This window comes from Sprattus sprattus, assembly GCF_963457725.1.
Source record: "Sprattus sprattus genome assembly, chromosome: 15".
Lineage (NCBI taxonomy): Eukaryota > Metazoa > Chordata > Actinopteri > Clupeiformes > Clupeidae > Sprattus > Sprattus sprattus.
This window is the reverse complement of record NC_137913.1, coordinates 19,374,731-19,391,315: the sequence shown is the minus strand read 5'-3', so window position 1 is coordinate 19,391,315 and position 16,585 is coordinate 19,374,731. Positions and strand designations below refer to the sequence as shown.

The 16,585-nt window shown below is 42.7% G+C and overlaps 1 protein-coding gene across 1 annotated transcript; it reads left to right on the top strand.

Annotated features, from left to right (window-relative positions):
- Positions 1–415: 415 nt before the first annotated feature.
- Positions 416–16,217, top strand: LOC308376324 (calcium-activated potassium channel subunit alpha-1-like; the record flags this gene model as incomplete). Its single annotated transcript, XM_080852619.1, has 21 exons — positions 416–603; positions 1,209–1,299; positions 1,426–1,537; positions 1,881–1,956; positions 2,342–2,417; positions 2,736–2,906; positions 3,022–3,110; positions 3,266–3,376; positions 3,572–3,646; positions 3,978–4,047; positions 4,152–4,310; positions 4,756–4,865; positions 4,957–5,025; positions 5,128–5,214; positions 6,882–6,999; positions 7,925–8,149; positions 8,323–8,542; positions 13,098–13,228; positions 13,634–13,828; positions 14,703–14,806; positions 16,067–16,217. The coding sequence occupies 21 exons, from the start codon at positions 416–418 to the stop codon at positions 16,215–16,217; spliced, it is 2,628 nt and encodes an 875-aa protein (XP_080708745.1).
- Positions 16,218–16,585: the final 368 nt, after the last annotated feature.

Sequence of the window (16,585 nt, the reverse complement as noted above, 5' to 3'; positions counted from 1 at the left end):
AGTTTGATTTTCTGTCAGGTTGACCTCTTTCACAGAAATAATTTGCTAACCTCTATAGAAGCATCAGCAATGGCCTTTTATGATACTGTTGCTACTGATTTGTTAGTTCAGTGTGAACAATTAGCTTGCAAGTTTTTCAGTGTTGATCACCATGACCACATGGAACCTGCAGTCTTTCAGCATGTAATAAAAATAGAATGTCACATTATATGATGTCACAGTATGCACTTAATTCTATTCCTGTTCTATCTGGTCCAGTCTCAGTGGATGGGTTAATTTGATCATGGTATACATTGACCTGGTTTTATATCTGTATTATCCGATGTAGCCAGCTAGGCAAAGTAGGAATACCTGCACACCACCAACAAGTGTTACCCTTGTGGTGTGTCTGCTTGGAGCCTCCCTTGTTGACATTATGAAGGGCTTTAGCAAACCTGATCCACATCTGCTCCTCCCCTACTGTGTCTACCGTGGCCACCGGGTGTGGTGGGTCCATCTGTGCTCCTCTCTGTCTGTCTTCCTGGGAGGGCTGATGGTCCTTCTGCTCATCAGGAGCTGCAGCTGGGGCCTCAACAGTGTTGGCACTGTGCGGCCTGGATGGAGGTGTAAACGTCAGCCAAAAGTAAGTGCAAGATAGTGGGTTTTTACATATCTGTGTGCTTAATGTGTATGAGTATTGTCTATTGACCCCCCCACCACCAAAAGCACATCAACTTAAAAGCCCTACATCTGACTTCAGTTGGTCGGACTATTTGCATAGATATTTACAAATGATGCTGGCTTTTGGCTTCCGTAATAGGCTTTGACGGTCCACTTACGCCTGAGGTCTGCTCTGAGTGAATGGGCTGTGAGGCTTAATTCTGCTCAGCAGGTCTCCGGACAAATCCTGGTGAGTCATGGCTTGAACTGGTAATTGTTTTCTTTTCCAGTCAACCTCAAACACCATCCTACACTGTAATGATCTGTAATCACTCTATTTGAAAGTCATGCGATCAAAAAAGGTGTTTATTTTTATTTTGAAGTATTTTGTTCTCTGCCTGTCTTCTTTTGGCGTCAAGATGGTAATTTTCTTCTGCTTCAACACTGGATCATTCCTGATGTATCTACTCCAAACAGCAGAGTAGGTATGACTTTGCCACCAACTGAGTTATTTTAAAATGGATATGATGGCTAATGTCTTTCCCCTGGGATCCCATCTCCTTCCCTAGACCTGTAGAGTATTGCATAGAGGAGCATGGCATTTCATTTTTCATAGACCTGGCCTTCAACATTGTCCATCTTCTTAATTTTGGACTCAGGGTGAGTGAGGCCTCTACTGCCCCCTACCTCATTGTGCACTAGAAAAATAAGGGCCTCAGTTTATCGAGCTATTTTGTTTGTTGGGACGTTGATCATTCACCAGTGAATATGGTACATCATTACCAGTTTCTTGCAGCTCAGGATCAGCTACAGGTTTGGGTGGAACTGAAGTCACTGGTAGATTTCTTCACCATACCGCACTTTTTCATCACGCTCTTCACACGACGATCATGGCTAGGTGAGGTGGTCTCTGGCAGAACCCCTTGTCATCACTGATGTGAACAATGTAATGTAGTTGCAGTGTAATGTGGTTATCTAGTACATTTGTTGTTGAACTGATAAGCTTTAAAATAAAACATGGAAAAAAGTCCATAAATTAGGCAGTGAATAAACAGCTTATAGTCTCAAAACTGTGCTTTCTATATTGGTGCATGGCCAACTGAGCCCTTCTTTACACCAAGGTTGTTCATCGGTCAGTAAGTGTGTTCAGTTTAGCTTTGCCAGCTTGTGTTTTTTTTAAAAAAAAAGTTTTTCACTGCTCCCGTGGTTTTGCATGCTGTTCTATCCTATGACTTCTGCAGGATTGAGATTCATCAGGGCATTGTGCACCTTAGAGTTACCGCAGATTCTACAGATACTTGGCATTCTCAACAGCAAGTATGTGTGAGCACAAGCCTGGTACAACTGAACTACTGTACTGTTACTGTATCCTGCCACCCTTACTATGCTTGTATAACTAAAAATCCAAAGCACCAAGCCAACATAACTAAGCATAACTCATCACAAGTAAACACATACAATTCCCAATATCAATAAATATGGGCTACAGACAGTGCATGCGGCATGTTTTGTGGCTGTCACCAGCCAGTTGTGCACTGTTGTGTGTCCTGCCCCCCTTGCTTGCTCTTAAGGGGTTCAGGCCCTGGGCTCTTTACATTCTATGATTTTGGCGCTATAAAAATACAATTCAATTTAATTGAACTAGATTTAAAATTCATCTTCTCATAAATCTGCAACCCCTTTTTTCTCATTTCTTTAACAGTACATCTCTGAAGTTATCTCGTCTAGTTGCCATTCTGGTAGCAACTCTTCTCACCTCTGCCGGTTTTATCCACCTGGTATGTCATCAAGCAATAGCAGTACACAATTTGCATAGTCAGCTGCTTGCGGTTGTGTAAGCTAGCACATTCAGTATATCTGTTCAATATTTCAACTCTTCAGGCCCACAAATGCAATTTAAATATGCATATAGGCTAGTGTCATTGCATTAGACAGTCAAAGGATGCACTGTAGGAGTTAATGTCACCCCTAAGTACATTCTAGCCTGTACAATGGGGGCATGGCTGATATTAAAATTAGACAACGTATAGACTTGACACCTGCCAGTTAGCATATCATTCTTGATAACGGTCTTTCCTTTTCATGTCTCATAACAGCTTGAGAACTCAGGTGACCCCTGGCTTGATTCCCATAACCAGGGACGTCTCAGCTTTTTTGATTGCATCTACTTTCTTGTGGTCACCATGTCAACAGTGGGTTATGGTGATGTGTTTATGAGCACTACACTGAGCCGCCTGTATGTCACAGGCTTCATCGCCATTGGCCTGGTAAAAAAAATAAACATCTCCATCTTCCTTTGGCTTACCTTACCCCACTCTGGTCTATATTTTTGTACGTCTCAAGTGTCACTTACCAGCTAATCCTTTCTTTTGTTCTCCATAGGGCATGTTTGCTACCTATGTACCAGAGGTTGTCGAGATCATCATAAACAGGGAGAGATTCAGTGGGAAATACAAAGATGAAGGGAAATTGTACGGCTTGCTACATTAGCATTTACGACCTATACAGTGTACAAACGCACAAATCCCAGATTCAAATAAGACAGATAGATTGGTAGATAGATAGATAGATGGATTGAATGCGCTATTTTATAGTAATGCTCAACCTAACTGTGTGGTTTGTTTAGACATATAGTGGTGTGTGGACACATCACTCTGGCCAGTGTTTCAGCATTCATGTGGGAGTTTCTCCATGAGGACAGGGGAGAGGTTAATGTCCGAGTGCTTTTCTTGGGAAAGTGAGTATTAAACAGACTTCCGATACAATTTCATTTATTCATGTAGTTGCATAATCCATTAACAATGATTCACGTCTCAGAGTGCTTTTGAGGCCCACGAGACCTGATAGCCTATAGGTAATTCAGCTACCTAGAATTTCCATGTTCTGTTCAACACACTCTAGCCTATTCCTTTCTCTCGCTCCCTTTTTTCAGTTTTTGTCCTGACCAGGAATTGGAAGCTTTCTTCAGCAGGTGGTTTATGCATGTCATTTTCTACCAAGGCTCTGTGTTAAAGCGGAAAGACCAGGATAGAGTGATGGTAATGGGGCCTGCATACATGCACACACACAGACAGTCGCTAAGTGTGAATATACATCTATGCGTACAGAGAGCCGTCGGCATTTCCATTCGCCTACTTCTATTTCTTTTCTTCTTCAGATGGATAGAGCAAATGCTTGCTTGATTCTCTGTGACAGATATGCCGCAGACCACCACAATGAGGATATAACTAATCTCATGAGGTAAAATACTCTTCCTCTCTCATTCCCTAGCTTATTATTTATAAAGTGTCTTCTGTAAATTAAAGTGTCGTTACATCTATATACAATTTGGACATCAGGGTGATCGCAATCAAGCAGTACAACCCCAACACCAGAGTCATTGTCCAGATGCTAAAACACAACAGCAAGGTTCGAGTCAGCACACAAACTATGAGCACAGTACCCACCACACGAGTCTAAGCAACACCACACATCTCCACACCACACTCACTGTGCCACCATCACCTCACCAGGCTTACCTGCAGAACGTGTCCAACTGGGAGTGGAGCAGGGGCGATGGTGTCATCTGTCTAGCCGAGCTCAAGCTGGGCTTCATGGCTCAGAGCTGCCTTGTGCCGGGGCTCTCCACTCTCCTGGCCAACCTCTTTAGCATGCAGGGTGGCCCGTTGGAGGTAAGTATGCATAGGCCTGGGTAATGAACACTGCTCTGGATAGGGTAGGCATATCTCGGCTACTTGTAGGCAGAACGACAGTAAATCTCTAGGATGCCAATGAGATTCACCCATACACAATCACAGGTAGAAACCAATCCAAGCAAACATGAAATGAAATCAAGGTTGCTGGTCTTTCTGAAAGCTCCTAAAGGCCTAGTCCTGACCCTAAGTGTATTGCCTGTAAATGATTAAGGTTTTAAACAGGTAGGAGGATACCACAGTAGGCTTGACATCATTACCAGAGATTGATCTGAAAGTTGTAAACTTTCTTTGGAAGGGAAAAGTGGAGCTTAACACCAAATGTGACACTGAAATATGAATTTCTTTCAGAGACCAAATAACATATTAGTATATAATACTGCTGTCTTGAAGTATACAAATTTTCTTGCCTTTTGTTGGTCAGGCGGACGATAATTCCTGGCGAAAGCTTTACAAAGAGGGCATGGGCAAAGAGATTTACACTGAATACCTTTCCAGCACCTTCACAGGCCTCTCATTTGCACAAGCCAGCAAGTAAGTGTTGGTCCAATGGTGCATAAGGCAATTGACCGGACCTGCTAGGGCATCTCTGACTGGCGGTCTCTTACCTCTACCCACTCCACAGGCTGTGTTTCCTGAAGCTGAATTTGAGTTTGATCGGGATCGAGTATCAAAGTGCAGAATCGGAGTTCTGGTGAAAGTCACTACAAAATCATCTGATGTTTTGGGTTGTTTACTATTTTGTTTTCTTGGGGAGGGAATCATGATGAATGTCAATGTTTGTTTTTCTGGGCAGTGTTTTAGTGAATCCTCCGAGCCATATCCGTATAAAGAACCAAACCCTGGGATTTCTCATTGCAGAGGATGCAGCAGATGCGCACAGGTACTGCTTCCTGTCTGTGTGTGATTGTGTATGTATGTATGTTGTGTGAGTGTGAACATGGATGTTAACATTTTCAGTTATGGTTCTCACATGGGAAAAGCATATGGTTATGTGTGTGTATATATTCACACTACCTCTGGATGTATGTATATGTTTTTTTTCTGTTATAGAGCCAGCTTTTACTGTTGGGTTTGCCACAATCACATTGACGATATCTCCAGAATGAAACCGTGCAAGTGTGATGATGGTAATGCCCACGCTCACATACACTTTTGAACCAGTAGGTGGCAAACTCAGGCCACTTTTCCTAATCCATAGATTTTAAATTACCTTTAATGGGTGTTGTTAGTTATGTACTGGAGTACACAATTTGCTGTTGATTGATATCTGTCATGTGCTTGTGAAATTCCTCCAGTGACCACAGCCTCATCATCGTTCCTGAGTCTTAATGTGAGACAGCCATCTTTGGGAGTTCTCCCCCTCTGGTAAGTCCTGATGGCAGACCAAGCAAACTTCTAGACGTCATACAAATGACCAAGGCTGAGATATTTCCATTTATATTCTCATTAAGTTACTTAAAATGAGTGTATGTGTCAATGGACCAAAGGTGGAGGGTTGGAGCTTCAGAGCCAGGGCAAGGGTGAAATGACAGTCAGTTGCAGGAATTATGGAGAAATGTAATAAACATATTTATAATCCTTCCACATTAAATGCAAACCCACTAGCAAGCATGCACACGTACACGCACACGCACACGCACATGCACATATACACGCACACGCACACGCACACGCACACGCACACGCACACTCACACTCACACTCTCAAGCAAATTCCCGTCAGACAGATGTCCACTCACTGTCCTTGCCAGTCACAAAGCACAGTCTGTCTGTTCCTCTGTCTCTCCCATCTTTATCCTGAGCTAGCTGCCTGCCTCAGCTGTAGCACTAGAGTACAGAGCAGAGCAGAGCAGAGCAGTGTGGAGCAGACAGGCAAGCAGGAGCTGGATTGACAGGCTGATGAATGGGTTCTGTTCCCCTAGCCATTCCCCCCTCGCAAACTGGGCATTAATGTTGGGAGAGGCTGTCAGAGGAGAGGGGCACGTCAGCGGATGAGTTAGCGGGCAGATTAGAAGTGAAACCTATCAAAGTCCCTCCGCTCTGCTCCTGCCTCTCCGCACAGCTCTCAGCGCACTGTCTCAACTTTCGCTGCTCTTTCTCTGTATATCTGTCTGTCATTGGTTTTCTTTTTCTGTCTCAGCTTTCAGTCTTCAGTCCTCTTTGACACTTCCTCAGCACTGTGTGCCTTCTACAAGTTAATGTTAGATGTCAGCCTGTCGCTCTAGAAGTGTACCGTGTCTTCAACTTGTAGCTTTTACAACTCTGCCTTATTTTGTGTGACAGCAGAGCTGATGTTTTCTCAAGCTGTTTTCTGTGTCACAGCGTGCAGTTACTTATGAAATGGATCAAGACCTTGTCAACTTTACTTGCTATGTAGTTCACTTAGGATGTCTGATTTCATAATCTTGCAGGACATTTTGTATGCCTCTCTTCATTATCCATCATGCCCTAATGGTCTGTTTTCCACCACACAGGCTGATTGTGGTGACATGGTACCACGGATTAAGTACTGTGTTTAAAAGCTTGCTTGTGTTTTTTTTCCCCCAGCCCTGAGCCTGAGTTGGATGAGTATACCTTGCGCTTGGAGCTGGAAGAGGACGTGGTTCTGGACTCCACTGGCATGTTCCACTGGTGCAACCCCATCCCACTAGAGGAAATCACACTGGTAAAATATCAGCTCTAGCCTTGGCCATCAAACATTTTAGAGGGGTCCCCCCTTATGTGCCGTGGTTCTACTTAAGGTTTCTTCCTGCCTAACAGGGAGTTTTTTCTTGCCCCTGTTGCCATTGTGCATGCACTAAGGGGGTTTAGGCTCTGGGCTCTGTTAAGCGCCTAGAGGCAATTGTATTGTTATGGAGCTATACAAATAAAATTGAAATTGAAATTGAATTTTTCCCCATAATTGTCATTTTCTAAGAAAGTTATATGAAATACATCCCCTAGGGCGAAGTTAACGTTCAGTGTTAAATTCATAAGCAACAATCTCTCTTGAGCTCTGTTTACCACTTAATTTACCTTTTTGAAAACATTGTTGACACAGTGGTGCATCAGATTTTGTTTCACTCAAAACATTTATTTGTTATTGATTGGTTAGTTTGACCCCATATGGAAAAACTATCCATTATGCTTGACAGACCGATGTACAGAAAGTAAGTGTTGAAACATCAATGTGTGCCTATTGATCTCAGAGTCATTGATTAGTTGTGTATGTGCTTATGTTTCTACTAATTTGCAGTCTGGTGTGTGTGTGTGTGTGCCTGTGCCTGTGTGTGTGCGCCTGTGCGTGAGTGTGTGTATACATTCTTATGTGCATGCAGGTGTGTATCTACCTGTGTAGTTACGTCAGCACTTAAGAACAGGACAAAAGCTTTATGTTTCAGCTCACAAAGGCATATGATTAACCCACATACATACTTTATTAAAGTCAGAGTTCACATTTCCTTATCAGTGTTTGTGCCTTCAGTGTGTATGTGTGTCTGGGCATATGTGTGTGCATGTGAGTGTGTGTATGTACATTAGTTTCTTATGTGCATGCAGGTGTGTGTGTGTGTGTCTTCCTTACATCCCCTTGCATATGTGTTCCTCCCCAGACCAGAGAGAAGGCGTCTGTGATACCTCTGCACCGGCATGTGGTGGTGTGCCTGGTTGGGGATGAAGACTCCAGCCTGCTGGGCCTGGGGGACTTCATCATGCCTCTGAGGGCCAGCAGCTTCACCCTCCCCGAGCTCAAGACCGTGGTCTTCCTGGGGAACCCCAACTACTTCAGAAGGGAGTGGCCCAATATCCAGTACTTCCCCAAAATCTACTTTCTATCTGTAAGTGTGTGTGTGTGAGAGAGAGAAAAAAAGAGAGAAGGAAAAGAAATTCAGGATAGTGTAACTTTCTTATCCTCTCTTCCCTTTCACTTTCTGTACCACTCCCTTCTCTCTGTTTTTCCATTTCTCCATCTTTTTTCAATCTCTCCCTCTCCCCTCTCCACCTCTGCCAGGGCTCTCCTATGTGCAAGGCCGACCTGCGAGCGTTGCAGGTGGAGACCTGTGCCATGTGTGTGGTCCTCAGCACCTTAAGCAGCCCCAAGAACATTGAGTCAACCATGCAGGACAAGGAGACCATCCTGTCCTGCGTCAACCTCTTTCACACGCGCTTCAGCCACCAGCCCTCCCGCCCCCCGGGCCAGCACGGGCGCCGTAGCAGCTACGGCCCCATAGGTGGGTGTTCATTGGCAGGATATTTCTGTACTAGTGTGTGAATCATTGTGATGGTATGGGTGCGTACTGGTTTTTCTTTGGCTCCTTTGGAGAGTGTATGGTATTTTAAGGGCAATTGCTCGACTCGGGCACGTGCATAGATAGACCCCAGGTGGTGCTCAAGCACCTACTCTTTTGATCTCTGAGTTGAACAGTGCCCTTTTTGCGGATAATTTTTTTCAAACTATTGTAAACTGGCATCAAATTTCAATTTAATGTGCGACTGCGTGTGACAACATTTGGGTTGTAACTAGACATACCACATAGAGTTGTGTAATATGACCACTACCTTAAGTGAGAGAATGAACAAGAATTAAGTGAAAATAGGGACTTTTTTTATAAATACATTTTTGAAAAATGTAAAAAAAAATACAGAATAATATATATAATATATTATGTTAGCCAGAAAACTCAGATTTGACAAATGATTGTGTTTTTTTGTTTCATATTTGATCAGGCAATTTATTGATCACAGTCTTTTTTATTTTTGAAACTAAAATATATACTTTTCATTTTGCATTTGGAACATTTTGGAGTATTTCACGTTGGTTGTTGCTTTTTTCAAACACCTCAGGAAGGGCCCTGAGTCCTTATACCAGATTTATACCAGATCAAAGAGTTGCTGAGGTCAGCATCATGAATTGCAATACAAGAACAATGGAGGGATTTACAAATAACCTACCTGAAATACCTGCTGTATCATATTTGATACATACATTTTCAACAACATTTTACTGTAAAGAATGAAATATTATATAGTAATTTTATATTAATATAAGTAAAGGTTCCCTTAATACATTTTTATATTGAAAAATAGCAATTAGATAAACGCTATTCATTTAGTAACTTTTCTTAAATTCAAGATTTCTCTCCCAAACACCACCACATGCAGGCAACCATTTTGCGCATTTACGTAAAGGCCCATAACTGCCTACAATGCACCTACAGTGCACAGATAATCCACCAGAGGGCAGAAGACATGTGTCAGATTGCAACAGGTTTTTTAGAAAACATGATGACAGATGTCTCAAAATCTAATTTAGTAAATATGATAGAACCGGCATTTTGGGGTTAAGTAAAGCAAACCTGTCGTAGGTTGAGTAAACAGAAAAGGGGACATTTACACTAATATTGGTGAAAACGATATGAGGAGGCCGTCAAAAGAGGCCAAAAGTGTCCGCTGTATTGGCCAAATAGTATGTCATACAGTCTTCAGTCCCAATAATTAAAAAAAAAAAAGCCATATTTCGTCGTTTTGTGAAGACACAGTGAATAGTAGTTTTAAAGTAATGTGAAGTTATTTCCTTTCCCACATTGTGCCTCCCATATATTTCAGACCCTACCAATCTTTTGAATCAATTAACCAAGGTTATTTTCTGAAACAGCGCTAAACTAAACTAGAATGCGTTTCGTGAACGAACTGCGAGAGTGTGCTTGCTCTGTGACAGAGAGAACAAGTGCCTATGAATTAACATGTATTTACATCTACTCAATCAGTGTAGTGGGGCCTTCTTCCAATATATTTTAGCAAGCAACCAAGCTCAACCATTATATTTTGGCTCCACTGACGTTTAGACATATGAGGGTATCTCAGAGTTTCGTTATACTGACTTACTGAGCTAAGTGAATTGTTGAAATTGCTATCTTGGTAAAAGGAAACATCTCTGCAACAATATTGGAATGAATGCGGTTACATAGCCAGCTTTACTTAAAGTTTATTGTAAGATAGGCCTATATGTTAGACTTAATGCAGTAGTTAAGACTGTAGGTCTAGTATCAAACGTAAGCAACACTTTTACTGTATAGCTAGAGAGCACGTGTATCACATTGGTTTATAGTCTGTCAAATTAGTTCTAGTTATTGGTGTTCGTTGGCATAAAAAGTTAGTCTTCTCTTATAAGCCTATAGTACATCTGATTAGAGCTAGCAACCATGAAAAACCTCTTCTGAAACTAAGAAGGATAACTATGACTAAATGTGACTAAAACTAATATGCATTTTTGTCTTAAGACTGAATCTAAAATAGCTGCCAAAATTAATACATCTCAGTGTTCATTTTGGCAGCTATTTTAGATTCAGTGCATATTAGTTTTAGTCACATTTAGTCATAGTTATCCTTCTTAGTTTCAGTCTAGTTTTCGAAAACTGAGCACACTACAACAGCTACATCCTCAAACGTTTTTCAGTTAACCTAATGATTCAAGGTCTCTCATGAATCATTACTCCCAGGACACGGGTTAATGTTAACTCACGCTATCGGCCACAACAAGTTAACCATTCTTTCAGTATAAGCAACCTTTGCATAGCCCCGCACAGCTAGGATAGCTCACGTTACCGTAGTAGGAATACAAGCCTTAGCTCACTTGACCACACAACTAAATTCATGAATTACTTCACAGGTTTACTTAACAACTTGAATTAAGGAAAATGATCCCCCGTTACGGCTAGCTGAAACTGCCAGTGGATACTCCCGTTACGTAGTGTTAGTTAGCCTTTAGCCCCGTACTCAGATGTTACAGCTGCTTAACACAGCTAGGATAGCTCTGCTTAACACAGCTAACGTTACCGTAGTGGGAATACAAGCCTTAGGTCACTATATCCACACAACTAAATTCATGAATTACTTCAAAGGTTTACTTCACAACTTGAATTACGGAAAATGTCGTCTCCAACGTTAACGTAACGTTAATTTATATGTTAGCTGCTACGGCTAACTATCAGTTTCCATTAAAATTTCAGTCAGTACACTAAAAATGCTGCCATTCAACTCACCTTAACGAAGTGGAAATACGGTAGCTAGGTTAGAAACTGTAGTTACTCTTATTCTTTCTCAAAGTTGAATTGAGAGGGACAGAGAAATACGGTTCCTCTTATTCTTTTTCAAAGTTGAATTGAGAGGGACAGAGAAAATGCGGTTCCTTGGATTTGGCGAGCGGAGGTGTCAGTGAGAAGCACAGCTGCAAGCCAGTTTAATGACCCTATTATGACGTCATAATGGCAGAGACCTCTGCCATGCAAGTCTATGGAGAAAAAAGGGGATGAAAAAGAGGGATAAAAAAGGAGTGGCATGGGGTACCGCCACGAAAAGTCATAGCAGCTTGCACCGGATCGGGCCGGATGTTTTGGTGTTTGAATGGCGTCTCTAGCTCAATCGGGCGAGGAGTAGTTAGCTGCAAGAAAAACGTACGGAATAAATAAATAAATAAAGAAAACTTGACGATAACAATACTGTGCTTCCCTTCGGGCAAGCACACTAACTAGAAATTTCCCTCAGAAAGATTCCAAAAATGAAAGGAACCATACTTTCTGATTGTGACAATGTGCAATATGCCTCAAGTAGTGAGGTTTTCTTAATGTTCCATTAGGATCTAAAGTGAGCCTACATTAAGAATGGCCATTCACACTAGCATGCACTAGCCACTGAATTTTGATTAGCCATAGATAACACTTTTGTTTAGCAAGCCAAATGGAACTTTAGGAGATGTGATAAAATGTAGCCAAGTATAACCATGCCACATTTCAACATTTTAGCTTAAGCGGTTGAGAGAGGAGAAAAGAGATGTTGAAATGTGTCAGTTGCAGCACCCCTCTATGGACAGTTCCTCTTGAGATATTGAACTGTGTCTGCTGCAGTGCTGCCTGTGGACAAAATTCACGAAATGTGGCATATGTCCAAAGTGGTGCGTGAAAGTGCAGTGCAGTTGAGTAGACACGGTGGGAGGCTGTAAGAGACTGGAGGCTCCGAGACACTGGAAAGAAGATGTGCGGCCTGGTTATTTTAGCGGAGGTAGCCTCTGTGAGCACCGTGTGTGAGCTAACCGCTAGTGCGACAGCCCATCCAACAGGCTGACAGAAAATAAACATGTTACAGTAATTAACCTTGACAGGCTCAATGTGCCGTCGGCAGCAGAAATGTGCTAATGATACAATAAATCCATAATTAAGACACGCTGTCTTGCAAGAGCGACACAGCGGCTGGGTCTGACCATACAGCAGCCTACAAGGGAGAAAAAGGTACTCGGGTAGGGGGGAGAGGGAGGGATATGTTTTGATAAATAGATTTAGAGAATGAAACATGGAGCATTACTGGGGAGTATGTACCATTAGCCTGCAGTCAGTATGTGTTATGGCCACATTGTTATACAGAATACATTTTAATACATCTTTTGTAAAGTGTGCAAATGTATTTTTCACAAGACGCTTGTGCACTCTCTATTCAATGCAGGACCTCGCGCGCCAGATGCCTCTCCATCATCACCTCCAAGGAAAGGAACCACAGTTCCCCTGCTGGTAGAGCTCGGTACTACACTCCTCATACTTTACACTACCCAAATCCTTTGAGGACAACTTTGGGGTTAGATAAAAAACTGACCTTGAGCACTGGTTACACATTATGCATTTGTATGCAGAGCCTTTGAGGCTGTAGATCTTGTGTCAGGCCAGCGGCCCTGATTCTCCCAGCTCCACCACCACCCACAGCCAACCCCTTTGCCTTTCTCTCGTTGTGCCTTCACAGTGAACACCTCCAACGTGCAGTTTGTGAGTGAAGTGGAAGAGTTGAGCAAGTCCACCAGTATGGTTCTGACAGAGGCGTTTGCCATCGGCTCTGTGTTCTCTATGGACCTGCTGGACTCTCTCATGTCAGCTGTATGTACTCCTTCCCTCTCCTCCGCTCTGCTCTACCTCTCTCGTTTCCGCTCCACTCTCCTCACTTCTCATTTTTCTCATTACTTCTCAGCCTGTGCGATGTCCATGCACTGTGCAACCCACACTTTGATTTTTACAGTCTCAAGTAATGTTTTTTGCATGGTGCTTATAAAGTGCCATACCAGCTATCTTATGTGTTACTTAGTATACATATTCATGCACAAATTATTAATGTAATGTAATGTAATGCATACATAGCACATTTTGAATTGAAAATTAACTAAATCAAATATCTGTTTACAAAAACCGAAGTAATTAATTAATAAACTAGGAAGTCTATATTTAAAGTAAGAAAAAGAAAATCAAGAAAACAAACACTGTATCCCTTTTTCTCATTTCTCTCAGACGTACTTCAATGCCAACGTGCCCAACCTGATCAACACACTGGTGACGGGGGGAGACACGCCCGCACTGGAGGTTCAGCTGGCGGAGGACAGCCATCTATGCGAGGGCGAGATGAACCTGACACTGTGCGCGCTGCGTCAGCGCTCCAAACTGGCACAATTGGCACTGGACGACGAGCCCCTCTGCCACCTACGCGTATGGAACCGCTTGCCACGGTGTCTCTGTGCACCATTGAGCTTCTCTAGGCCTTAAGAAGAATGCCCAGTCATTCATGCACAGAAACACCTTGATTTAACTGCAGTTACGGAGCTTAGGGAGTCTTACCTGCAGGGGTGGAGAGTTACGAGAGCTTAGGATCTGTATTCTGGTTTTCTGTAAGACTTAGGGTTAAGTTATGTGGAATAAGCTTTCCGTGTCAAAATTTCGGTGTGTGGGTGGAGGGGGGTAGATCTTTGTCAAAAGGTGTACCCCACTGCTCATTGGCACTTTCCACCAGTCCAGTATGACCTGTAGGAGAGCCATTTTCGTTCATGATACCAAAACTTATCGCACCAGACAGGCTCCTTCGTTTTTCATAAGTAGAGTTACACATCAACACCCTGACTATGGGAAACATACTGTAATATTGTTGCATTAATGCTGAGATAATTCTGTTTTACACTGTAGGATAAGGTCTTGCGGTCCTGTGGAATGCATATCATTGCACAATTGCCAATAAAACACATACACACGCAGTTGAATTACACAGTAATAGCTTGAGGAGTTTATTGAATACCATTACAGATATATCCAGTTCAGTGTCTACTGTTGGCTGAAACATTTGTATGTCACAGTTTACAACAACCTTTAGTGCAATGGAAACCAAAGTTTAGACAGCATTGTAAATGTTCATTGTAAATGTCACATTCAGTCATTCAGCAGATGCAATGCTATCATTACAGAGCAGTTAAACCAACCATCTACATTTGAGTAGTACACTCTGGGAAATCTTGCAGGATTAATTTGAATAAAACATCATTCTTGCTGTGGTCCTGCATATATATATGACATTGATTTATCTCCATTCTAGTGCATGGTATACAAAGATCTCTTCGTCCAGGCTTTGGACGAACTGGAGATTCTGTGTTTTGGACTCTACCGGCTGATGGATCCTCCTAACCCTTCTATGAAGAGGTATGGCAGATGTATTGAGTTTGTTCAATCAGGTGCTTCCAGTGTTGCAGCTTTAGGTTGGCCAGTCAGTGCACCCTCAAAACACATACAGATCCACAAACTCCGCTTGGGCCATGGGTCTGCCAAATCTGGAGATCAGGATTTGGTTTTGGTCCTCTGCACACACACATCTATCCAGACTCCACAATTAGTTACATTTAAATAGCAACTAACTTTGTAACAGAGCAAGTGATCTGGTCTGGCTGATTACCTGGGGTCTGATCTGGTCTAACTGCTATGTGGGACTTAGGCCCAATCTCAATACTTCCCCTTACCCCTTATCTTACCCCTTACCCTTGAAATTGCGCGTTCATGTGAGAGCTAGTGGTGTCTCAATACCCATCTTGATCAAGATTAAGGAGTAAGGTTAAGGGCTGTATGGCCCTCGTTTTTGAGATGATCGGAGACCTACCTTGCTCCACCAAGGGCTATCCCAGAGCACACCGCGAAACCAGCTCGGGAATTTTCGAAAAAACATGGCTGCTTGAAGCGAGGAATATTTTACACGAATAAAGCTATCTACACAACTTTTTATATGTTTATAATGACTCGGTTTGATCTGAAATGTACTACACGAGCGATGCATAGAATTGTCGGTCTTAACTGAAACTTTCAAACGGTAGTTTTGCCGATACAATTAGCGCGTATACCACCACTCCATTGGCTTATATGGTAGCTTGCCAGCTATCATGCTACATACACTACATGTAAGTATTTTTGGCTTATAATTAATTTAAAAATGACGACAGTCTTGTTTCGTGCTCTACACAGTTGTATACATATATATTTGCAACCATGTTCTTCATTAGACTTTTTTTTTAAATCGCTAGTTTCATAGCTCACAGTCACGCATGACGTACCCGAAACCTAGTGGCGTCTCATTTCATAGGGGAAAGATCTCAGCCCTTGGCCCTTACACTTGCAAGTGCTAGGGTTAAGACTAAGACAAGATTAAGCAAAAGGGGCAAGGAGAAGAATCGAGATTCGGCCTTAGTTTGAGTTCCTGGTAGAGTATTCCCAACTCCCCTCCCTACAAGCAGTGTTCCTTTCTATACCCTTCTATCTATACCCTCCTGTCCAGACTCCTATTCATCTCTCCCAGTTCCCCAGTTCCCCATGTAGCGAGTATTGCTTGGGTGGGACAGCTGTGACTGCTCATTGTCTGGTGGAGAGTGTCTCTTCCTGAGATCAGTGGGTGTCTCACTGTTTTCCTCTCCTCAGGTTTGTGATCACCACTCCCCCGGGGGAGCTCCCCCTGGAGCCCTCGGATAAGGTCTACTGCTCAGTGCCCTTCCACCAGAGCCACCTGCTGGCCAGGTCAAGATCTCACAGTCCCGTCCAGACCCCTTCACAAACAGGGACAACTGCTTGAACTGGAAGTGACTACTTTCCTTGTAAATCTAGTTGCAAATAAAATAAATGCTACGAGCAAAATACTTGCTATCCAGTTTGTTTGATTTGTATCATTGGTGGCCAGTGAGTATTGTAAGAGAGTCAGTTACCAGGCAGTTACCAGAAAAGATCCATGATGAGTCTTCTACTGTATTAACGGTAGGGATTGTGAAGCGTGACACTGAAAGAGGCACATCAAATAAGTTCAGGTCATAGATGTGACTTCTGAGGACTTTGTGGGTGATGGTTAGTCTTTGTTTGTCCGTGTGTATTTGTGAATATGTGTGGTGGGAGTGTTTGCATTTGGAAGTGTGTGTGTACACAGCACTTGCTAGTTTGTGCAGTGTC